Source organism: Pleurodeles waltl, chromosome 8, assembly GCF_031143425.1.
Source record: "Pleurodeles waltl isolate 20211129_DDA chromosome 8, aPleWal1.hap1.20221129, whole genome shotgun sequence".
Lineage (NCBI taxonomy): Eukaryota > Metazoa > Chordata > Amphibia > Caudata > Salamandridae > Pleurodeles > Pleurodeles waltl.
Window position 1 is genome coordinate 1,265,272,556 of NC_090447.1, and position 26,087 is coordinate 1,265,298,642.

At 44.0% G+C, this 26,087-nt stretch overlaps 1 protein-coding gene across 2 annotated transcripts in view; it reads right to left on the minus strand.

Annotated features, from left to right (window-relative positions):
• The window catches only part of MTUS2 (microtubule associated scaffold protein 2), a 1,534,604-nt gene that overhangs the window by 132,209 nt on the left and 1,376,308 nt on the right, over positions 1 to 26,087 (minus strand). For both annotated transcript variants that reach the window (XM_069202199.1, XM_069202200.1), the window contains exon 10: positions 16,269 to 16,335. In XM_069202199.1, coding sequence (XP_069058300.1) covers positions 16,269 to 16,335 — 67 coding nt within the window. The remainder of the gene's footprint in view (positions 1 to 16,268; positions 16,336 to 26,087) is intronic.

Consider the following 26,087-nt stretch of genomic DNA (forward strand, 5'->3'; position numbering starts at 1 on the left):
ACTGACTTAAAAATAGACTTGTTTGTACTGAAACTAGTCCCAAGAGATCCTAAGGTAGTGTCAAAAAATAAGTGCAATCAATCAGTCAGTGTATCATCTACATGAAGAGGCCACGGGCTATAATTAGGCCCACCAAGGGCAACAGGTAGATGTTATAATAATGTTGAAGGCAACTTGATCAGGTTTGCATCTCGGTTAGTGGGCCTTTAACAACCAGTATTACTCATAAGCAGTGCCCTGCACTGCTACTAAATGCTTCCCCATCTTCTCAAGCAAAGTCTTGACATAACTCGAATTCAGACTTAACATCCTTCAGTTAACAAAGTCCTTGCGCTACCCCTGGATGACGGGCACAAGATAGGAATTTGAGCTCAAGTTGATATATGCTAAAGGGGACCTGCTCTTTCCCTTCCCCAAGCTTCTGACCCGTACCCTGCAGTGTCCTCAATTTCCCTAGAAGAATTTTATTATAGGGTTTAAAGAGACCACCCATTGGCTGTGAATGTTTTTAATAAGAACTAAGTGCCATTAAACATGGCCCTCTTTTGTAACATAGCCAATTTACCATTTCCTTTAGTAGTAAGTATAAATAAATACATTTTCCCTAGTTATCACAGCTGCTCTTTTCTATATGTTACTTCTGTGTCATGTGCAGCTTTACAAGCAATTCTAAGGGATTCAGACACGGAGAGATCACATACATCCTCAGATCTTTTACAAACTGCAACTCTAGTAATGTCATTTACGAGGTATGGTGCCTTTGTAACTACATCTATATGGGACAAACCCCCCAAAAGGTAAGTTGAGGATTAAGTCAACTCCACAGTATGATAAAATGTAATGTAACAGCACCATCTTTGGTTGTACATTATATTGAAATAACGCACAATGAAAATGACTCGTAATGCCAGGGGACTGAAATGCTCAAGACGAACGAGTTACTTACCTTCGGTAACGACTTTTCTGGTGGATACATTAGCTACCTGTGGATTCCTCACCTCATGAATACTCCCATGGCGCCAGCATTCTACGGAAATCTTCTTACTAGTCTCTGCACGTCGACGAGGACGTCACTGTCTCGCACGCGACGCCGTCTGACGTCATACAGGCAATAAGAGGTCCTCGACGACGTGCGGACGTCAGTACCAATCATTTTTTACGTGCATGAGAACAACCAGGCAATGCAATGAAAGAACAAAGCAACATCCATTATATTGTAAAAATACACCACATTGTATGAATAACTGTAAATCTTTTTATGTACATATATATATATATATATATAAAACTCTCTCTTTTAAAATATATACACACACCAAGTATATACATAAAGATATATACACATATACCCATATATATATAAATATATTATATATATATACACATCTATTGCACCCTCAAAGACCAAGAGGAGCACACTCAAGGATTACTTGGCAAGACCATAAAGGCAACGGGGAGGCGGGTGGGACCGTGAGGAATCCACAGGTAGCTAATGTATCCACCAGAAAAGTCGTTACCGAAGGTAAGTAACTCGTTCTTCTGATGGATACAACTACCTGTGGATTCCTCACCTCATGAATAGAGTCCCAAAGCAGTACCACGCCCGGCGGTGGGTGCCTAAATGGTCAAACCAAGAAATCCTGCAGCACTGACCGTGCAAAATGGCCGTCCCTTCTAACCTCAGAATCTAAACAGTAATGTTTTGCAAAAGTGTGAAGGGACGACCAAGTTGCGGCCTTGCAGATGTCGACCACAGGAACACCTCTGGCTAAGGCCGAAGTGGCCGACTTAGCTCTGGTGGAATGAGCTCTAATGCCCTCAGGAGGATCCTTCTTTGCCAAAGAGTAACATATTTTAATGCAAAGAACAACCCACCTGGATAGTGTTCTCTTGTGGACTGCCTTTCCTCTCCTCTTGCCCACGTATCCAATAAACAGCTGATCCTCCAGCCTGAAATCCTTTGTTCTATCGATAAAGAAGCTCAACGCTCTCTTTGGGTCCAGACGGTGCAGTCTTTCTTCCTCTTTGGAAGGATGAGGCGGAGGATAGAACGTGGACAAAGTAATTGCCTGAGCCAAATGGAAGGGTGAAACAACCTTCGGGAGGAAAGCAGCCTTGGTCCTCAACACCACCTTATCCCCATAAAAAGTTGTATAAGGGGGTTTTACTGATAAGGCCTGCAACTCACTCACTCTCCTTGCTGATGTTATAGCTATCAGGAAGACTGTTTTTAAAACCAAATACCTCAAGGGGCAAGAATGCATAGGTTCAAAAGGGGACCCCATAAGGAAAGTCAGGACTAAGGACAAATCCCATTGCGGCATAACGAATGGCTTTGGAGGATATTGATTTAGAAGACCTTTCAAGAATCTGATAACAATAGGGGATTTAAATAAAGATGGTTGGTCTGGAAGACATATGAAGGCTGACAAGGCCGATAAATAACCTTTAATGGTAGCCACTGCACAACCTTTCTGCGCCAGAGATAGAGCAAAAGACAAAACGTCCGATAGATGAGCATGTAAAGGATCAATCTGCCTCTCTCCACACCACGCAACAAATTTAGACCACCTATTAGCGTAGATAGATTTAGTGGAGTGTCGCCTGGCCGCTAATATAACATCCACTACCTCAGGCGGGAGAGAGAAGGAACTCAGGTTGCCCCGTTCAATCTCCAGGCATGTAGGTGCAGACTCTGGAGGTTGGGGTGTAGAACCTGCCCCTGCGACTGTGAGAGGAGGTCTGCCCTGAAAGGGAGACGGAGCGGCGGGCACGTTGAGAGTTGGAGAAGGTCGGAGTACCACACCCTCCTTGGCCAATCCGGAGCTATTAAGATTACTAGAGCCCGGTCTTGGCGAATCTTCCTCAATACTCGAGGAATCAAGGGTATGGGAGGAAACGCGTAAAGCAACTGGCCGCACCAGGTCATTTGAAACGCGTCCCCCAACGCTTCCTGCATCGGATACTGAAGGCTGCAGAACAACGGACAATGCGCGTTCTCTCGAGTGGCGAACAGATCTACCCGAGGAAACCCCCACTTCTGGAAGATTAAACGGATTTGATCTGGATGGAGACGCCACTCGTGGTCTGCCGAGAAGTGGCGACTGAGACTGTCCGCACGCACGTTCAAGACTCCGGCCAGATGGTTTGCTATCAAGCAAATCCGATGGTCCTTTGCCCAGGACCATAGTCGAAGAGCTTCTCTGCAGAGAAGGTACGACCCCACTCCTCCCTGCTTGTTTATGTACCACATCGTGGTAGTATTGTCCGTTAGGACCTGTACCGACTGACCACGAAGGGAAGGGAGGAAGGCCTTGAGAGGCAGACGTACAGCCCGTAACTCTAACAGATTGATGTGAAAAATCTGTTCCTCTGGAGACCAAAGACCTTTGATCTCCAGATCCCCCAGATGAGCTCCCCACCCTAGAGTGGAAGCATCCGTTATGACTGTGGCCACTGGTGGAGACTGCTGGAACGGCTTTCCTTGTGAAAGATTGTTGCTTGCAATCCACCACTTCAAATCCACAGCAGCATCTCTGGAGATCTTGACAGTACCCTCTAGATCCCCTCTGTGTTGAGACCACTGCCTTCGGAGGCACCACTGAAGAGCCCTCATGTGCCAGCGAGCATGCGTGACCAACAGAATGCAGGAGGCAAAAAGACCGAGCAGACGAAGGACCTTGAGGACTGGAACTACCGCTCCATTTCGAAACATTGGAACCAAATCCTGAATATCTTGAATCCGCTGAGGCGGAGGAAAGGCCCGACCCAATGTTGTATCCAGTACTGCCCCTATGAACAGGAGGCGCTGAGAGGGCTCCAGGTGAGATTTGGGCTCGTTCACCGAAAAGCCCAGGTCGAACAACAACTGGGTTGTTGACTGCAGATGACGCAACACAAGCTCCGGGGACTTGGCTTTGATCAACCAATCGTCCAAGTAAGGGAATACTGCTATCCCCTTCCTTCTGAGCTCTGCCGCAACCACCGACATCACCTTCGTGAAGACTCGAGGTGCTGAAGTAAGACCAAACGGAAGGACCGCAAACTGGTAGTGTTGCGATCCCACCACAAACCGGAGATACTTCCTGTGTGACTTGAGTATCGGGATATGAAAGTAAGCATCCTGCAAGTCGACAGACACCATCCAGTCTTCCATGTTCAACGCCAAAAGCACCTGTGCTAGGGTCAGCATCTTGAACTTTTCCTGCTTGAGGAACCAATTCAAGATCCTCAGGTCCAGAATTGGTCTCAAACGACCATCCTTCTTGGGAATCAGGAAATACCTTGAGTAAACTCCTTGACCCCTTTCCTGCTCCGGGACCAACTCCACCGCGCCCTTTAAAAGGAGGACTTCTACCTCCTGTTCTAGCAACAGGAGGTGTTCTTGTGAACAATACGAAGGGCGGGGCGGGATGAGGGGCGGAAACTCCCGAAAGGGAAGGGTGTAGCCTTTTCCCACAACACTGAGAACCCAAGTGTCCGACGTAACAGTCTCCCATTTGGTGAGAAAATGCTGTAATCTTCCCCCTACAGGAGAGGAGTGAGTGGGAAATGGTGGAAGCCTAAGGCTGCTTCCCCTGCTGCACCCCGCCAGAGGATGAGGAAGAGGCAGAGTGCTGCTGAGAGGCTCCCCTGGTGCGGACCCTACCCCTCCCCCTAAAAGATCTATAGGGGTGGGAAGAGGCAGGTTGCTGATATCTTCCCCGAAAGGAAGAGGAGGAAGAGCCACGCCCAAATCCACGAAACCTCCTGAAGAATCTGGAAGAGGCCGTGGAAGAAGGAGCTTGGAGTCCCAACGACTTAGCCGTGGCCCTGCTCTCCTTAAAACGTTCCAAGGCCGAATCAGCCTTAGCCCCAAACAGTTTGTCCCCATCAAACGGGAGATCCAACAATGTGGACTGTACATCTGCCGAAAAGCCCGAGTTACGGAGCCAGGCCTGTCTCCTTTCCACCACAGTTGTGCCCATTGCTCTGGCTACCGAGTCGGTGGTATCCAGTCCCGTCTGAATAATTTGGGTCGCAGCAGCCTGGGCATCAGAGACAAGATCCAAAAGACCCTGGGGAAGCTCTGTAAACGAAGAGGAGATGTCATCCATCAGAGCATGAATTTACCTCCCCAGGATACAGGTCGCATTAGTGGCCTTTAACGCCAGACTGCAGGACGAAAAAATCTTCTTCGACTGCGCCTCTAGCTTTTTTGAGTCTCTGTCCCCAGGCACCGTCGGGAAAGAACCAGGCGCTGACTTGGACGAACAGGAGGCCTGCACTACCAAGCTCTCCGGCGTAGGGTGCCTAGATAGGAAACCAGGATCAGTTGGAGCCGTCCGATACCTCCTGGCCACGGCTCTGTGAACTGCTGGGGAAGATGCCGGCCTCTTCCACACCTCTAAAACCGGATCCAGCAGAGCGTCATTAAAAGGTAACAGAGGCTCCGCCGCGGCTGAGGCCGGATGCAACACCTCCGTCAAAAGGTTTTGTTTTGCCTCCACCACCGGCAAAGGCAGGTCCAAAAAACTAGCTGCCTTCCGTACCACTGTATGAAAGGAAGCAGCTTCCTCAGTATATTCCCCCGGGGACGAAAGGTCCCACTCAGGGGAAGTGTCCAGCCCACTGGCCGACTCCAGTCCACGCAGCCCATCACCCGAGTCCTCTAGCTCTCCTTCCTCTAGGGCTCGTTGGTACTCCTGCTCTTCTAGTACCCGGAGAGCACGCCTCCTTGAATGCAGTCGTTGCTCAATCCGCGGAGTCGACAATGCCTCCGCCGAAGTCGGAGATCGGCGCCGATCTTCCGAAGCCACCGACGCCGCATCCGGCGCCACGGGTAACTTCGGCGCCGACTGAAGAGCAGCTGAAACAGATGGACCCACCGGAGTCACAGGCCGAAATCTCGACGTCGACGGGATGGAAATCCCTGGGGCCAATCCCTCCGAAGCCACCGGAGCGGCCACCGGCGCCGACACTGGCGCCGAGCCCACGTTCCCAAACGGGAGAAAGGGCATAAAGGGTGCCGGCCGAAGAGGCGCAGGATCACCCAAAGAAAAGGCCAAAGGCCCAGCCGGAGCACCCCCTGGAGCCATCTGTTGGAAGATGGCATACATCGCATTCAAGAATGCGGAACTATCGGCTCCAGGGGTGGGAAAAGCCGGGTACTGGGGTGCCTGTCTCGGAGGCGACCCCGACTCCGGCCTCGGCGTCTGCGCCGGAGAAAACACTTGAGGCTCCAATACCTCAATCACCGACGCCTGTCCAGGCGAAGTTGGTGACGCCGGAGAGGGCAACGGCGTCGAAGGATGCGGCGTCACCGTGGGGCTGACCTCCCATGTCTTTCGGCGCCGATCCGGAGACCTGGAACGAGCCTCCCTTGAATGACGCCGAGATTCTCTACGGCGCCGGGAGTCTCGATGACGCCGATGTTTTGGAGAAGACTTCTTGTGATGCTTCTCCTTTGACTTGGCCATAAACAGCTTCGCCTCACGTTCTTTAAGGGCCTTCGGATTCATGTGCTGACATGAATCACAAGTCGAGACGTCGTGGTCGGAGCTCAAACACCAAAGGCAATCGGAATGAGGATCCGTCACCGACATCTTGCCTCCACACTCACGACAAGGCTTAAATCCAGACTTTCTCTGCGACATTATTTCCACAGAGAAAGAGTACGCAGCAAGATATACACTGTAACCGCAAGAGTAACAGTTGCTCCCTCGAAGATAACCGTTTCGAATGCACGGAAAAAAGGGAACTGACGTCCGCACGTCGTCGAGGACCTCTTATTGCCTGTATGACGTCAGACGGCGTCGCGTGCGAGACAGTGACGTCCTCGTCGATGTGCAGAGACTAGTAAGAAGATTTCCGTAGAATGCTGGCGCCATGGGAGTATTCATGAGGTGAGGAATCCACAGGTAGTTGTATCCATCAGAAACCCCCGACAGGTGGGAATATCCAAGCATTACTAAACAAAGATGAATGTCGCTGTATCTTGAAGTGCAACAGTATCATAAAAGGACTAAACACCATTGGGGAATGCAACTCTGTTATATACACTTAAGGTTGATACAACTGATTGAAGATGAATTTAACCATTGACTTGTACTCTGCACATTATAATGCACCCACTTGGGCAAATTGTTTGATTAAGCTTCAATTCCTGTTGGTTATTTGTATCGCAATTACTTCTTTTCTGTTTTTCTATACCACTGGGATGCTGTTGCCCCATAGGAAAACTGTGTTTCTCCATTAAAATGTAGTTTATGCCATCTCGTGCTATGCTCACAATACAATGGTATGCAGATGTAGACTTTCATTACAACATAACTGTAATAATTATATGTTTCAGGAAATGCGCTTGAGCTCTTTCATTCTTGCATTTGAAACCATATATACCAAGTTTGTATCAAATTTCTGTTGAATTAATCGCTATGTATTGCGACCATGAATTTCTGTAGTTAAGTAATTCAACTCTGCCTGGTGTGGTCTCAGAATATGGAGGGCACATGCTTTAATTCCACCCATTTTTCTGGGTCTTATTAGCTACCCGATTTGTTCTACTAACCATTTTCCAAAATGCCCCATTTTTCAAATTTCCATTCTTTTTTGCTCCTTTTTAAATTTTGATTTTCTATTTCGAATCAATTTTTTCAGCTATTTACCCTGTATGAATATTTTTTTTAATGTTGTTTCTATTTCCATTACTCAAGCACATATAGGAAGCCATTCCCTCGTGCACCCCAATCCTTGTGGATGGTACGCAGTTAATCAACCTTACTTGCTGCACCATTTGAACTGCTTTTCTGAAGCATCCAAGTAAGTGTACTCCGTCCGCGGAATGATTATATTTCCACCGAGCAGGTATTTTCAGGACCTCAATTATTTTATTGCCTTTGGTAGTCCATGATCCTTATCTGGACATCCAACTTTGATGTTATGGTAGCCGTGATTTATTTGCCACTCAGTAAGTGGTTTCATGATTATGTAGTCACACCACTAAGCACTTTGTCTCCGCAGTGGATTCACTTTTTCAAGTTTCACAATTTTTGATACTCTTTTTCGCCTTTTGCTTCACAAACTCATTCATTGTTCCAACAAAAGAGAACTACTTAATGGAGATCATTAACCCATGTTTGTAGACCAACAACTTTTACCATGGTCCTATTTTTAACTTTTTTTTAAAACTTTATGCATTTTTTTTTTTTTTTTTAGATATCTTGCTCTGGCATCGCTTGAATTGATTTTTTGGTCCTGATGATGTCCCCTAAATAATGTTGGGTTGAAATGCTGACAACAACCCAGGCAATTACATTGATGATTTTTTTTGTTATACATATGCTTGCGTCTGAGCCTTGCCCAGACCAATGATTTGTTCTATTGGCTTTATTTGTTATACACACTATTGTGCTGGTTTTAGTATCATACACGGTGTGACCACTTGAGTACAAAGCATTTGTTTGTAAAATTATGGTTGAATCAATCACATGCTGTAAAATATTTAACTGAGGGGTCCAGCTTCTTATCATTTGCGATGTGATAATATTTATGTCCCACAAGGAACCATTGTTCTTGTTGTATGTATATGCCCCTGGTTCCAGGTGGTGATTGGACTGGTCTTGTTCTAGATAACCTCCTTAAGACGATGATATAGCCCAGTTTTGACTAGTACTCCAACATTTCCCCTACAAGTTGCAGGAGACTCTATTCAGTAATATTAACACTACACTAAGTACATTCTTATGGGCTGGTGCTCAGCACCGTGTGTCACTTGCCAAATGAATTCAAGCTCCTTGAGAGGATAGGTTAGGAGTACCAGATCTCCATCTTTACTATTAGTCCTCACATTGGTGGGCATCAATGAGTGGATATTTGAGAATACTCAGGACTTGTGTATGTATAGTAATTCCATTTCTAGAGGGATCCCCAGACCTACTAGGACTCTCCTGATATTTTGGCACAGTGTGCAGAGGTACAGTAAGGGTTTAAGGCAATTGCACGGGAATCTCCCCTGTGGTGTGGCAACTAGTTGTCTCAGGCCTGAAGCCTGGCAGGATTTGGACCATTCGAATTGATTGGCATTCCAAAGGTGGGAGATGCGTTGAAGGGTAAACATATTAAAACATGTGCCCACCTAGCAGAGGAATATACACTACATTGTACCTAATTTCGATGCTATAACCTACTTGGGCACAAGACTGAAAGGGAACCACTTGCTAAAAAAATTCATCTCATATATAGATCCCTAGTGATCAACTCAACAGATTCCCTCCTACAACTTAAAGCTAGGGGACAAACCGGCAAGGACCCCTTTGAGGATGATGAATGGGTCGACGCCAAGATGGTTGCCAGATGCTTCAATATTTCAGCCAAATTAACAATGATACAATTCAGATATTTTTACAGACCTACTAAAGCCCCACCTGACTCTGGCACATGTGCAGGAGAAAAGACCCTTCCTGTCCATGTTGCCATGAAGAATGTGCAGGTTTTTCCAAATGACATGGGAAGGCTCCAGGATTGGCCAATATTGGTCCACAACATATACCACCCTAAGTAGGATCACTGGCTATCCTTCACTTCTTGATCTCAAACTTTCCACCCCGGAAATTGAATGGGGGGGAGCAGAGACTGCAAATCCCGCCGTCTAATGGCAATGGATCTGCTGGTAGAGTTAGGATATTGCCAGACAATGGACTGGTCCTGACCCCTACTGGGGCTGATGAATGGGCGTGTGGCATGGACATTTGCAACACAGGTGGATAAATGGCCAATAGGGTACGTGGTTACCCATGTAAAAATAATATGACGTGGGATGCATGATGGGACCATTGTGGTTGAAGAGTGTGATGTGGAGCAGGAGTAAGAGTGATTGAAGTAGAGATGTTTCTGTGAAACAAAATGGAAGTCTGTGAATCCTACTCTTATTTGCTGTGATGTGGCTATACTGTTTATTTTGCTCTATTAAAATTGCAGTAACAAAAGATGTATTAAAAAACTATCAGTGACAAAACAGAAGGCAATATATATATCTACCCCTTAAGAAATATTTATGTTTTGTCAGAAATGTCCTCAAACTATTCATTTGAGGTTGGGGTCAAACTAATAATTTTAAAGCATAAAATAAGGATTAGATGATTGTATTTGTAAAAGCAGGGTTGCATGTGACTTTACAACATACTCCAAGAAAAACAAACTGAGCCTGCCACAAGCATACGCTGACTGATATTTCTAGAGGCAGAGATGTAGAGTTTACGTGTGTCTCCCCTACTCAGCTCTAAGACAGGTGTAAGAATAAAGAAGATGGGAGATCAAGACATGAGAGGATAAAGGCAAGAGATGCTATTTCTTTTAATGTGCTAATAAAATGCACCAGCAAATTCTATATGGCTGCCATTAAAATACAAGGTGGGTTGTTGGCTTTCTCAGTGTTTGTTTCGTTTGGCTTACATTACGGCCAACACCATTCAAACATGCATGCATGTGCACCTACCAGCAGCCATAATGGAATGATTCTTCTTTATATTTTGCAAAAATAAATTCCAAAATTCTCAAAGCGTGCACATGCAGTTGCACTGGTAGCTATAGTTGAATGTTTTATTTGAAGTATAGGAATGTCATTACAAGATGGCTGCCGATATGTTAGCATGCATGCTCCTGCAGGGCAGCGATCTTGTAATGATCTTTTTGTCATTTACCTTTCGAAGATGCGAATGGTAATTTTTGAAGAGTAAATTGAGAAATAAAGTATGTGCAGCCATGTAGCACAAAGAGAGAAGCAAAAGGCCTATAAAAGTTTGGCACAAGTAACAGGCAAGTGGGGAAGCGTGTGGCCCCCGTGGCAAGTGTCTACATGCCAGGCCATGGTAAAAGTAATTAAAAAAATGTAAATAAATAAATAAAATGAAGCAACAAGGGAAGGGACAGGAGAGCAAAGGATGAGTGGAAATGTGAGCTGCCCTGTAGCAGTGTGCACCAGTGAAATTAAAAATGTAACAAAAAAGTGGAAAAGGAGGGGTCTGGGAGCAATACACAAGGAGGAGAGGGTGGCAGAATGCCAAAAGAAGGATGGGAATGAGATGGGGAAAGGCATCCGATCCCAACAGAAACAACAAATATTTAATGGCTAATGTGAGGAAAGTAAGAGGAAGCATGCACAGCAGCTGCTTCGATTTTTTAGAGTAAAAGTCTGATGTTGATTTTGGCTTGGTGGTGGGTTCAGCACACCATCTTGTCTGTGACTGCTTTTAAATAAAGCAAATGTTTTCTTTTGAAAGGCAGCCCACTTTCCTTAAAAAAAGATGGGATCCGTCTAAAAAAAGAAACACAATTGTTTTCTTTTAAGGACCACTGTCTGAACTTAACACTTATATATTTTACATTCTCAAAGGGGAAGAGGATCCCATGGGACCCCTTCCAATTTGTGACCAGGTTACCACCATTTTGGAATTGGTAGTAGAGTATTACTTTTTTAGCGAACAGAATTCAGTTGCAAAACAATACATAACATTCAAATTCGGTGTTTGAAAGGGCGCCGTAAATATGCCACTTCCAAATACTGAATCTGTGTGTACTCATAATCCCAAATGGCGATTTGATAATATGTTACTGAATCACAATTTGGGCTTAATACATAACAAAATGCTTTTTTGCATTTTCAAATTGCCTGATTCTGTGATTGCATTTAGGAATGCAAATAGGCTTGATACATCTGGCCCTAAGTTATTTTGACAAATACTAAAATTCAGTTTAGTTGAGATGGTAAAATATCTTGGAACAAATACAACCAAAATGCCTTTCGAGATCAGTTAATTTTGAGTTGTAGATTCTTCTTGTACGAGGTCTGGTAAGATAGTTAACTAACTGGGTGCCTTGATATGCTACATAGTACAGTGAAACAGTTCACAATGATTTTAGGTCCTGCAGCAGTCACCAATTAAATCTGTAGCAGAGGTTTGAGTAATTGAAAGGTTTCTAATCACAGGTTTGTCCAGAAGCATATCATGCATCCAGGGTTGATGAAATGAGTAACACATAATTGTGTCCTAATAAAAGATTATTTAACATTTTCATTGCAGTACTACAAAACAGTGAAAGGGCCAGAAAATGCTACATTAAAACACTGTATAATCTCTATGAACATTAGAGGCAATATATTGATCAGAATGTGAAGTTGTTCACAATTATTTTTCAGGAGTGAGATATAGTAGTGCTGGTTGGATTCACATGTCGCACTATGGTCTCCTTTTAATGGGGACATTACAAGGTTCAGCGACGGAGTGGCATCACCACAGAGGAGACAATGACTGCAGCAAACAGTCTCATCAATCAACACTGGCTGTATTACCTACTGAAGGGTCTGGGAGTTACCAAGAAGGGCAACCACCACTGGATATCCTCTACCACAGACTTCACAGTGACATTAAATCATAACCCAACGTCGCTGGCCGCTGTTTGTCTTCCACATCCTTTTTATATGACCTCATAAAAATAGCTGAAAGACCCAGTGTGAGTGTGATGAGTGACATAGGTCAATAGGGCATGCTACCATAGGTCACGCATATTCACAGATGCATCATGATGGTTGTGCGTGTTGCATCAATGCAAGCATTGTTATGCTTACTCACACCAGCATAGGAACTGAGCCCTATTTTACTCTGGTATCCTTTTACATGGGCATTAGATACAAGACACACTAATGTACGTGTAGATTTTTACTCTCAGTATATCTTTATGTTTGTTTACGATACATTGTTTTCTTAAATGGATATGTCTTCCTGTTGTTGTCCTGAGGAGTCCTGAACTTTGGTGGCCAAAACGCATTGACATATATTATTAGAGGAGTCAACTTAATTTTGATTTGGAGTTGAAATCATTTTCGAAAGGTACATCTTTATTGGAATTACGAGAGGGCAACGGTTTGTCCTACGACATTGCCTTAAGACAGGGGTTCCCAACCTTTTGACTTCTGTGGACCCCCACTTTATCAGTACTGGAAGTCGGGGACCCCCACTGAAACATTATTCGAATTTAGGGACCCCCCCAATGAGTCATTACTGAAAGCTGGGGACCTAATATGTGAATTTCATTATATTTTCTAAGCAGTCACGGACCCCCTGAGGAGGCTTCGCGGTCCCCCAGGGGTCCCCGGACCACAGGTTGGGAACCACTGCCTTAAGAGACTACCTCACATAATGGACTGCATCTGGAACAAGCATGCAGCCATAAAGAATCATTAGTGGATGGCAACATTAATTTATGTTCTGTGATATATTCAATGTCTGTGTTTGTTAATTATTGTCTATAATATGGTAATTGAGGTGTTTTGACAAAAAATATATGAATGTTTGGTGGAACTTGAGACCTATGATTTTTCAGTGGTTGCAAGATTTTTTTGTATGATTTTATTCTCTGTAATTATTCATGACCTCGGAGTAATTAAAGGTTTTCTATATTCTATCCTCACTATACATTGCTCTTATATATCTATTGCAACATGATGGTGCAGCAGCCATTTTTTTTAATCTTTAATTTATCGTTCCAAAAAGGGACACCCACCATGGAGCAGTAAATTGTAAAAAAGTGTGTGACTGTATGCACACCATTTAGAAAGGAGTGGCTCAGCAACAAATTGCAGCTACTGAGCCCTCCAAACAAAAAAATTAACACTTGAAAATTAAAAGAACATGATGGGAAAGGATGAGCGACCATCAGTTGAGGTGGGGGTGACAAATAAAAGCTGCCAAGCAGCAGGAGCAATTTGGAACCTGGTGGAGTTTAGGGGGGTCGGGGGGCAGTTTAAAAAGGCCACAAAAAGCAGAGCATGGGGAGGGAAAAAGGAGAAGCTGCATATGGGAATGGGTGCGAGACCACGAAAACAAATGCACTCCCATGCTGAAAAAAGAAAAAAATAGGTCACTAAGGTAGAATTGTGGAAGGATACAAGTCATCTAATCAAAAGTACAGTAAAGAAGCTATCTTCCATCATAGAGAAAATAACAAGAAGAACGAGGATAATATTGAAATAGCAAGCAAGCAGATGAGATTGACAAAAAAGCCTACCTGTGGTAAGAAATAGGTTGACCCAAATCCACTCTAAGAATTGAACTGTACACAAAAGGTATCTGTAAACAGACAGATAAAAACTGTCTACAGCTGAAACCTAAACAATGAGATGTATTGTTCTCCTTTTAGTAGGCAACATATGCCTAGGTTTGGCCTTTTGAAATTAGATAAAATAGGCGATCTGTGCGCCACTAGCATCAAAATAATTAAGATAAAAGGCAAAAACGATTTTGCTAACAAAGAATGCTTGAACGGAATACACAAAAACTTAAGTGACGGGATAGTTTGGTCCAGAGTGAGGTCCATCGATGTAAAATGTGACTACTACAGACTGGTTCCATTATGTCAGAAGTCAACTGTTTTACGTTTTGACAAAAAAGAAATAAATATAGGCTTTAAAAAAAATAAAAAAATAAAGGATACACAAAAGCTTAAAAATAGCTACTTGCACTATATCTATATTAAAATATGTAATGAGGTAACAAACTGAGCATCACCAACAACTGGGGTAAAAAAAAATCTACACAACTCTGCAGGCATGGATGTTAAGGCTACAAAACGGGCACTAGAAATAAAACAGAAACAATCTTGTCCTGGCATTCTCCATTTGCCAAAATGTATTGCATGTGCGCTTTACAAGAGAAGAAGTTGTGACTTTGTTTTAGGCTAGGAAGCTCTCCTTCTTGTGTTGTGATGTACTCTGAAGTGACATCGATACACCTTCTTCATCACCCCAAGCAAAGTTATAAGTGTGTGTAGCCATTACAGACGCACAAATCCTCTTTATGGCTAGTATCTATTCACCAGGCCATTGCACCATCTACTGCCTGCCTGCATGAGTGTTGTGGTTGGTGAAGATATAGGGAGTGTTCAAGCCTACAAAAAATCATGGGCATTGTTGGGCTCATTCAGATTCTATATTTCGCAATAACTGTCCCTGGACTCTCAATTATTCACACACCTTCAGGAATCTGCGTGAGAAACCATAAGAAAGAGGTGGAAAATTTCCTGTTCAAGTTCAGGAAGGACCTAGCTTGGTAGTTTTGGCTAGACTGTTCCTACTGGAGCAAGGTTGAGACTGATTTAGCTGGATCCAAACTGAGGTAGCATAGCGTGCAAAGTAACAATGGATTAGGATACGACCTCAGAGATTACCTGTGGCTGAGATTAATTCAAACATTCTATTCTTCACTGTTTTGTATACTTATTGTGTCACCCTAAGTGGGACGGGGATGCCCAGATGTGGGTCCCATGCACATTCTTCCACTGGAACCAACTTGTACCCGGCTAAAGAGCCCATAACAAGGGTGAAACCAGTGCTGGGTTGCTTGTGTTCTGGTTCAGGGAGGACCCTAGCTTGGCAGTTTGGGCTGGACTGTTTCGATTGGAGCAGGGTTGAGACTATTTTGCATATAGCTGTGTCCAAACTGAGGTGGCATGGTGTATACAATAACTATTGATTGGAACGTGGCCAATGTAATTATCAGTGGCTGAGATGAATTTGAGCATTCCATCCATCACTGTTTTGTATACTGACTGCGTTATGAAGCATTAACCAGTGCTTCATTTGAGCCAGTGGTTACAGGTGGGGCCCACAACACTCGTTTTTAGGTGAATGAGATGTATTTTTTATTTTCAGACTTCGACCCAAAGCAAGAGAGAAACAAAATGAAAAGGGGGGACAACATTTTTACAAAAAATGGAACAAAGGGAGAAAGAATGGATTAAAAACAACCAGCAAGAGTGAAATAAAGGGGCAGGGAGTGTAAGCTGGTGGATGAAATAGAGCTGAGGTAGGATCAGCGCCATACAGCCTTGGTATTCACAAACCTGACATTCGCCAACACTGGCGGCCAACTTCCAAGAAAAAGTTTGGGCTCACCATTTACTCTTTCAAAAACTAAACGCATTACTGCTAACCATTTTTGAAGGAAAATGCCATGATTGTAAAGATGATGCCAGTTATAGATCGTATAATACTACGTGGTCATGAAAGTTCACATATGATATACTCCAAGGATGTGCCATTATTTTTAGAGCATTTCAAGTATCAGCCCGTAGACAGGCCACAAATCCACTACTGTGGCTGTGCACGTGATACAGCTGTTAGTAACAAGGGATATAAATGTCATATCACAGCAAGGAACAGCATCCTTCGGTCGCATATTTTGTAAACCATGAATAACAATCTGTTCAACAAAAATCCAATACAGTTTACTTACCAACTTCATCCCGGATGTTTGCAAGCTCAATCGACAGCTCTTTCTCCTTTATTAGACCTCTTTCATTCTGTAAAGAAAAACAAATTGTATCTGATACATCCTCTTGTGCACACAGATTTCTCAAGTATTCAGGTTACAAAGCGCACAACTGCAGAGGAGAGCTGCTATAAAAAGACAGGTTGAACAATCGCCGACAAAGCAAAACGTTTTTCCTTTGGATAGTAAAGAGGTTTTATCAAGATGCAGTAAGATACGCAGAACAAGTCTAGCACAGCGGCAGTGTTAGGATTCCTCACACAGAGAAAAATGAAAAAATGCATAACAGCTGTGAATAAGAATGTTCAATTCTATTAAAGACTCGAGTTGGGGAAAAGGAAGGTGACATTTGTGTTTGACAATGCAGCATTGGTGCAGGTGGTGAACAGCATGACTGCTTCTGATGCTTGGGTGTTGAAGAGTAGGAAAGAATTGGTCTTGCTATGCCTGGAGAAGAAAATCTTGTTTCGAGCTAAGCACATTGTGGGTCTGGACAACTGAGTGGCTGAAGCACTTTCTTGTTCACAGCGGAAGAGCTTCAGTGGTTTGGCCGAGAGTGTGGTGGGAGAAGTTCTTCGTGTTCAGAAGACTTGTGGAACATTGGACTGCAAAAGCGTATAGACTAGTGGAATATTTGCTGGTTTGAGTCCACAAGGAATATGTACTGATAGGGCTGGAGGGAGTTCACAGCATTATATGCCAGACGAGGTGGGTGTGATAAGGGGGATTGTGACTGAGGCGCAAGGATAGGCTGCAATTCATTTTGGGTCCAATAGAGAGGGGTTACTATGATCTTAGGGGCAAGGTGGCAGGTACTGTATTCTACGGGAAGATGTGATCAGGGTATGACCCATGCTGAGCAGTGCTGGGTCAGAGAGTTTTAGATGGCTGGTCCCGACTGCATGGCAAGGCACCCCGATGTAAGGTGTCTTATTTCAATCAGGGTCCTAAGGAGTATATTAGAGCAGATGAGTGTCCTGTGCGCTTCCGACAGGGAGGCACAGCTCTTAATAGCAATATATAGTTTGATGTTTTTTATCACTTTCAGGGTTTTAGAGTTGGAAGGCGGGAAAGGAAGTTTGGGAATGGTGTTGGGAGAAGTGATGTGGCATACAAAGGGTTTTGAAGTTTGTTTGAGGTCTAAAACTGCCCACAAAGATAAAGGGGCAGTGGTGCACTCAGACCGCTCGGGTAAGGCATGGTTTGGTTGCAGCTGGAGGCCTTTTAGGAGTTAAAGCACTGGAGCAAGGGCACCATTTTCTGACATGAGAGCAGTTCCGCAGTAACATTGGGGCAAATGTTGGGAGTGTGGAGAAAATGCTTATGGGATTCAGTTTACCGGCACTGGGTTGTGCCACTCACTTGTTTCAGATGGAGGCAGTGATGGAGGATTTCCAGCTGGGGATGAAGGAAGACAGACTGAAGGGTTGGGGTAGGTGGCAAAGCAGTTGTGTGTGAAGGGACGTTCGGCAAGAAATGTACTAAGAGGTTTGCATGTTTGCTTTTTTTGGCAGGTGCTCCTTGTGCAGAGTCTCACCAAGTTCACGGCAAAGTGGGGCAAGCCCGGTGTTTTAGTTATTCACCTAGGGGAGAATGATACGTCACAATCTACTGGGCTAGATTTCCTGAACTCCATGAAGTGGCACTTGGAAATGCTGACAGTCAGCTGGGTTTTGGCAAATGTTTTCGGTACTGGACTGTTGCCTAGGAGCATGTAGGGGAGCGTGCAGTAGCCGACTGCGATCAGTAGACCAGGAAGGAGCTAAGCAGAGAGATGTCTGGTCTACAAGGTGAGGGGGTGCAGGTGATAACACATCAGAGCATTCTTTTTGAGTCCTCGCATTTGTTCAGACACAATGGGGTGCACTTGTCAGAGCAGGGCATTAACCTGTAGTTGAAAGGGATGCTAAGGTCATCGGAAGGGTGGATGAACAACCGTGAGAAACTCTGAGGTGGAGAGGACAGAAATTACACCTGGGGGAATGGTCTTTCTGGTGGCAGAGGACATAAAACTGTTCAGCTGGGCAAGGATCCAAGAGAGGCAGGCCAGACAAGATGGGTAATGTGGGTTCAGGTGAGAGGACAACAAGGGCTCATAGCATTTTAGTTATTTAGGGGAGGCAGGTTGATCCAGAACCTTTTGTTAGCAAAGTTGACAAACGGTAAGGTACTCTGCTTGCCAGTTCAGAATAAAGCGGCCCTTTGCACTCAAAGCAACCAGAGTGGTGTGATCATTTGCTCCCAATCAGGGCTCCAAGCACGGGCAGTGCAGCACGCTCTGTGCTTGGAATTTTGGGAGGAAGAAGGGGTAACAAAGTAGTGACGTTGCAGTCCTTGGGCCATCCACATAGGGTCAGTGAGTACGGCAGCAAGGGCACTTTTCTTTGCGTCCGCTGCTGAGCGGAATCCTACCTCAGTATATGTTCTTGGGACTGGGATTGGGTGTTTTATTGTTGTGGTGCTGTTATTTTTGTGCATCTTTGTCACTGAAGGGCAAGTGGAGAAATGGAAACTGTTCAGCTGACTGAGGGAAAGATGGGGGGTGTAAGAACAAGAAAAGAACAATGAAGCCAAGGTTTGGAGCAGGGACGAGGGCCTGGTGCAAGAGAGAGCAGACTCAAAAAGATGGTTAATGTGGGACCACAAGAACTCATGACATTCAAAGGTTGTGCGTAGTTCAGAAGTGTTTGGGGGTGGATATTGGTGACTGGAGTTACTTAGGGGAGGCAGGTTATTTTCAAATCTTTTGTTAACTCAGTTGACTTGTGTGGCTCAGCCAAAGAGCAGGTACTCTGCTTGTCAATTGTAAATTAAATAGCCTTTTACACTCAAAGAAAGGGGAGTGGTGTGATCATTGCATTCCAATAATAGGATCATTCAAACATGCAGACATTGATATCCCCTGTCACATTACACACAGCAATGGCAGTACTCTTTCTCGGATGGCAGGAAGTAGTGAGGCAGTTTGTCTCTTCTGTTTCCTAGTACTCAATCTTCTTGATATTCCAAGTCAAAGCTTAGCCTATGCAATGGCAAAGACAATGCTTAGCCTCTGCAAAAGCAATGACTAAATGACAAAGAATAATTATAAGGGGAGTAAATATCTGCGGAGTGGGACATTATTACTCTTAGTTGTACATTATTGTTCGCATTTAGTGTCATAAGACACAAAGAAACTATAGAACACTATAAATTGGAAAGCAAATGCCAAGAAGGAATAACTTTCCTAACAAATTACACAGTTCTATGATACGATCAAGATTGTATGGCAATACATTTGCATCTGAAAATGACAACGTATTTTCATAAGGCAGAAGGTGCAGTCCCAGAACACTAGCAAGAGGCACTGGGACAGAATATAATTCAAAGATAAAGAGGAAAAAGAAATATAGACTAAATAAAATAGAGTAACCAAAATAAAAAGTATGTTAAAGTTTACAGTGTTTCCCACCTTTGGAAATGCTGCAGCAAGTTGAGCCAGTTGAGCATGGTGCCTTTTGGCACTTGTGAGCCAAACAGTAAAACACTGATATTGAAAAAAGGATGCTCTGCGCATAAGAAGTGCTTAAAAACATTTTTGTAAGAGGCGCAAAGGTAATAATACTGAACACAATTAAAGTCAGCAAAAATAGGTTGGTAATTTTGGGGCCAAAAATTTTAGTTTTGCAACATTCTCAAAAAGGTCAATTAATGGTTCAATATTGCATGAAGGGAGCGTATAACTATACAAATGTGCTGTAAATTATTTTGGGAAAACATTTTGTGAAAAATATGTCTTTTAAACATGTTTCGAAGTAGCAGAAGTAGTTATATCAATCAACATACGAATAAGGAATAAGACATAAAAAACTGCACACTGTACACAAAATATATTTATTATTCAGCCTATTACAAATGCTAGTATATCTTTAAGAATAAATAGGTTTATTGGAGGAAAGCAAATACAAATGTAGCAGTACAAATCCCAGTGGAAAAGCTATTGCCTGCAGACAAAGAAATACCGTGCAGTTTAGGGACAATCATACCACATCCCCTTGTAGAGCATTAGGCTAACTTCTTAGGTCTATGACCTAAATGGGCAGAGCAAACATATAATGCCCATAGCGTCTGTTCCACAACTCCTCAAAAGGGGTATCCGTGCAGTTTGCAAAACTCTGGAGAACTAATCATGCTCCATCCACTCTCATCGGCTGCTAGCCAGGACCCACGAATATCAGTATCAAGTGACGCCTGGCCACAACTCACACATTCAAACAAAACCCTGGCGGCATCCACGTCTATGAAAGGGTCAATTTTCTCTTCATGATCCAACCTCAGTCTCCGGGAAGGCCATCAAGCAGTGATTCCCTTTGCCTCGATTTCTTGCTTGAGCTGTAAAAACAAACTTTTTTCACTAATATTGCGTGGTACCAGTCTGGAAACAACAAAACATTTGAGAGTCCAAAATAACTTCCTTCTGCTGGATGGCATCTTTCAAACTCTTTCCATTGATGTCACCTGAAACAAAAATGTGGCACCAAGTCTAGCTCCTGGACCTCGCTTCTTCACAGCAGAGAGCAACCTAGATGCCAACGTCTCCAATTTGACCTCCACTTCCATCGATGTCATTGTCCCGTGGTACATTTTAGACTAAAATCAGCATGCAAGGAGTTGATAGATTTTAACAGAGTCCATTCCACCTCAGTCACCTGCACAGCCTCGGAGGGCTCAATGGTAGCAGCAGATTGAGTGCTTTACACAGATCCGGATACATTTCAAAGAAACACTATTTCTCGTTGTGCAGTGCCATGGTGGATGATGTCATACATAGAGTAGGAACCCTGCCCCAGAAACAACCAGGTCCTCGGTATGGCCTGCAAGTTGTTCAGATCTCCAAATAAATAGTAGCACCCAGCCCAAATGTAAGCACTGAAGACAGGGAACCCATAGCTGCCAGCCATCAGGGTTAAGTACTGCTCCTCCTGCCTCTCTACAGTATCCTCCACTACTTTGTCAGAAGAGACCACAGCTCCAGTTACACAATGGCATTGACTGCTCCACTGCTTGCTTCAACCTGCTGGCCACTCCCATACCTATGCCTCCACAGTCGTCACCTCTGGAGCTCTCCCAGAGGAGCGACTGCTGCCAGACCGCCATCAGTAGTTCTTCTCAAACGTAGGCTGAGATGCATCTCATTGAACCTGATTTGGCTAGCGGGACTTCATTGCTTCTGCTCCTGCAGACTGTTTCAGTCCACCCTGGCCTCTGCCTGTGTCAAGGTGATTACACATACATGCACTCTCAAACAGTCCCACACTACTGCCCCCTGGCTTATGCCACCCATTTTGGAGTTTAAGGCTATTCTGAAGAATTGTTTCTCCATGGATGTCTGCAGGGGAGTTTTTTGCGCTTCTCACTGCCTACTACTATTGTCTCATGGTAGATGTTTCAGTCCTGATGATGATCCTGGTACTTGTTGAGGATTAGATTGCTACAACATCACAAGTAACTTGGTACAAAACAAAAATGGAGTAAATGGATTTTCAACCTTGGGCTGAGTATCAAAATCATCAGGTATTAAACATCTATTGTCTTGGGTTAAAATAAGGTTACCATACAATTCTGTCAAGTTCCAGCTCCAATGAGCTCTTCAGTCTGCTCCAATGTCTACCTCCATCAGTAACAGGACCAGCAGTGCAATTCAAGCTAGGAGTATGAGTTCCACTGTTGTACTCCAGAATGTTTCTATTATGTTCCAACCCTTCATAACCCAGTTAAGGTTATATTTTATGTAGCCTGTGGGAGGGGCAGGTGGAAATATGGTTCAGGAGGCTTGGTCGGTCTAGGAAGATGTTGGTTTATTATTTAGGCAATACAAGAACAAACAAACAGAAATACTGATCACTCCAACTGAGGATAGGTGATTGCAAATACGGTCCTTACATAAGAATGGTGAGAGTGATGTATTATTCCCTCATCTTGACAGGCAGAGAGATTAATATTCTTTTCTGTTTTCTCCCTCAGATAACCAGGACAAAGGACAGACACCAGAGCCCTCAGGGAAAACCACATAGAGAAAGAACAACACCGTAAGAGTATTGTTTTCTCCTACACTAACCCCAGTCACCACTTCACCTGTGCTGGGTGATATGGACTCATTTCTCTTATTCTTTCTTCTACAGGGTGTTGTGCCAAATAGAGTGACCCGGTTTGTGTATGGAGGCTTCCTTGGTAATTATATACAAAAAGAAAAGAAAACCACACTGGTCAAGACAAAGAACTTGCTATAAGTTACTCGCTAATGTGACCAATTCAGAGTTATTAGTCAAGAGGCTTGTTTTCAGTGAGGACACCATCAGCTTCAATCGAAGTGCCCTACTTTGTGCCCACTCAGTGCATACATTCCCCTTAAGACCTTGAGGCTTACCCACTTTGCCTGGTACACTCAATGCCCGAACCACAGCCCTCTGAGTTGGTGGCTCGATGTTGCAGCATATCTGGTGGCACTTTGGCCTTCGCATTGTATCAATCTTCGGCTGCTTCGTCCAGCTCCTCATGGTCAGCATACTTTTCTCATTCCTCCTTCTCTTAACTCACACCTTTAGGGTCTGTTGTTACGGTTTCCACCTCTGGTTCCCAATGTTCGACTTTGGCTCTCCTTATTGCTCCTTCCCACTCCGTTATTTCCTCAGCTTCGTTCTCTCATTCTTCCACGATCCCCTTGTCAGTTTCTGCCTTTAACCCTTCCAGCCAATCATCCTGTCTTTTAAAGTAGTTGGAACCACCCTGTCTCCCTGCTGATGAAAGTCTGTTGTTACTTTCCTGTGTTTCTTAGTCCCCTCCCACCATTGATGTGTTGTATTTTTGGTTTCTAGGTCTTGTCGCCACTTCGGAGGGCACTGCGAATAGGATGCATGGATGCCATGCCCCTGTAATAGGTAAGGAGACTGATCAGGAGGGGATCTCTTCACACAGCCCTCTCTGAAATTCTCAAACCAATATGAGCCTTTATGTTATCCATTGTAGGAGGGGGAGCAGCTCATTGATGTCTCATCTTGCAAAATAATAAGAAAACCCCTTCATCCATACAATTTTTACAACTTAAATTCATATTTTTCAAAATATATGATAAGATACATTGCATTCTTTCAGCATAAGCAAAACTACAAGATTTAAAAGGACCATGGAAACCACTAGCCTTTGCTGATTGTAGGAAAAGACTAATATGAGGGTAAGCAAGGATTATTTGAAAATATAAACCATCTTTGCTTAGGCGTTTAATTCCATCCCTAACATTGTCTTTGCCATTACTTGTACCAACATTAACACGATGATGTATCTATCAGATAGGCGCAGTGGCCTAGATATGCTGGTATTTGCCCTATGACACAGAGTGAAAGTATGACCATGTAGACAGGTCTTTCCATTGATGCAAGGCTGAACCTGATCTAGAGCCAGTAGGAGGAATAGAAGGTCCTCTCTGTGAAGAACAGAGAGAAAATAAAAAAGAAAAATCGCACAAATGTTTTAAGAAAAATATCATTATGGAAAGACAAATTTTATGCTAGGCAACAGTTACAGGGTGAAGAGATGGGATCTCACATGGAAGCTTGAGAGTTTTAGTTGCTATGTGTAATTTTGGGGTGTTTGAGGAAGAAATGATAAGGGATCAGATTGTGGGAAAAAAGAAAATCAAGAAAAGTTATTAACTACTGACAACCTGACCCTTGAGAGAGCTGCAGAAATCTCTAGTAGCATAGAAAATACCACTGCTTACATGGAACAGATGTCATTGGGTCCTCATGTGCATGCTCTTCAAGGAAAAGAATCGTTGAAATTTATGGAATAGAAAACAGAGGCAAAGAAAAAATAGCAGAATGTTATAGATATGGTAGTAGAGATCACATTGGTATTTCCGTGTCTTGCCCAGCTACTGCCAAGAAATGTGCCAAGTGCAGGAAAAAGGGCATTTTCCAAAAGTGTGCAAATCCACTGGCATCAGTTGCGACAAAGGTGTCTCTAGGCAGAGAAATATGGTGGAGAACGTAAGCAGTAAAAACAATAGTTTGGAGTCTGAAGAAGATAATGTGGTGTTTTGCACACAGTCAGAGGAACAGATTAATCAAAATAAAAAAATAATGCAAGTAGGTTTGCAAAAAATTAAAAGACTGCTTTGTTCTGTGAATGTAGCAAATGTTTCATTCAACATGATGGCTGATTCTGGTTACTCTTTCACTCCTATTGTAATGAAAGAATGGGAACGTTTTAAAAATGTTGCATTAAGAAAGTTTAATGTCTGACCTATAGGCTACAGAGGAAACTCTGTGGAGGTGATGGGCGAATTTGACACAGAATTGGAATTTTAATGAAACAAAGAACACGCCACTGCATATGTTGGCATAGATGGGTCATGTTTATTAGGATGGGCTGAACAAAGGAATTTAGGTATAGTCCTGGATCTCAATAATCCTGAACAAGTATTATTAAAAGAAGTGTGGCATCAGTGAACGAGTGTGAATGGGTGAAGGCTTTTTCTGAAGTTTTGGGGAAAAAATTGGGAAAATGTAAAGGTTTTTCCCATCAAACAATATTATAAGATGGAGCAATGCCTGTTGTACATAATGTAAGACATGTACCCTTGACTATGATAGAGGAACTTAGAAAGGAGTTAAAGAGCTTGTGTGATCAGGGCAGAACTGAGGCTATAGAAAGTTTGGAATGGCTTTCCCCATAATTTTAGCTAAGAAACCTAATGGTACGTGTTAGAAATGGGTTTTTTGGTTGGCAGTCAGGTTGCCCTCTGTCCAAGCAAGAACCCTCACTCTAGTCAGGGTAAGTCACACACAATCCAAAATCAGCCTGTGCTCACCCTCCGGTAGCTTGGCACGAGCAGTCAGGCTTAACTTAGAAGGCAATGTGTAAAGCATTTGTGCAATAAATCATACAACACCATAGCATAACACCACAAAAATACACCACACAGTGTTTAGAAAAATATATAATATTTATCTGGGTATCTTCAGGTCAAAACGATCAAAGTTGCAATATGAATTTGTAAAGATATCACTGAAAAGTGATATAAAGTGTCTTAAGTCTTTAGAAAGTAAACAAAGTCTCTTTCAAACACAAAGTACCTGGTTTCTGGTGGAAAATCTCCTCAGAGGGCCACAGGAGAAGAGATATGTGGAAAAGTGGTGTGTGCGTCGATTTCTCCTCAGCACACACGGACTTGCGTCGTTATTTTCCACGCGGGGAGTCGTGCGTCGTTTTCCGGCGCGCGGACAGTCTCTTTCTGTGGTTCGTGGGGAGTACCAGATGTCCCGGGTCTGTGCGTGGATTTTCCTGCTTGTTTTCCGGCTGCACGTCGTTCTGCGGGGCTGCGCGTCGAAGTTTCGATCTCACGGCAGGCGTCGCGTCGATTTCTCCTGGGGAGTCGGGCGGCGTTGTCCTTGCGAGGCCGTGCGTCAAAGTTTTGATCTCACGGCAGGCGTCGCGTCGATTTCTCCTGGGAAGTCGGGTGGCGTTGTCCTTGCGAGGCCGTGCGTCAAAGTTTCGATCTCACGGCAGGCGTCGCGGCGATTTCTCCCGGGAAGTCGGGCGGCGTTGTCCTTGCGAGGCCGTGCGTCAAAGTTTCAGTCGTCCCGAAGGCGTCGCGTCGATCAGCGTCGGTGTACGGCGTTTTTCTTGCCGCGGAACAAGCTGTGCGTCAAAAATTTCGGCGCACGGAGCGTCCAAGAGGAAGAGAGAAGTCTTTTTGGTCCTGAGACTTCAGGGAACAGGAGGCAAGCTCTATCCAAGCCCTTG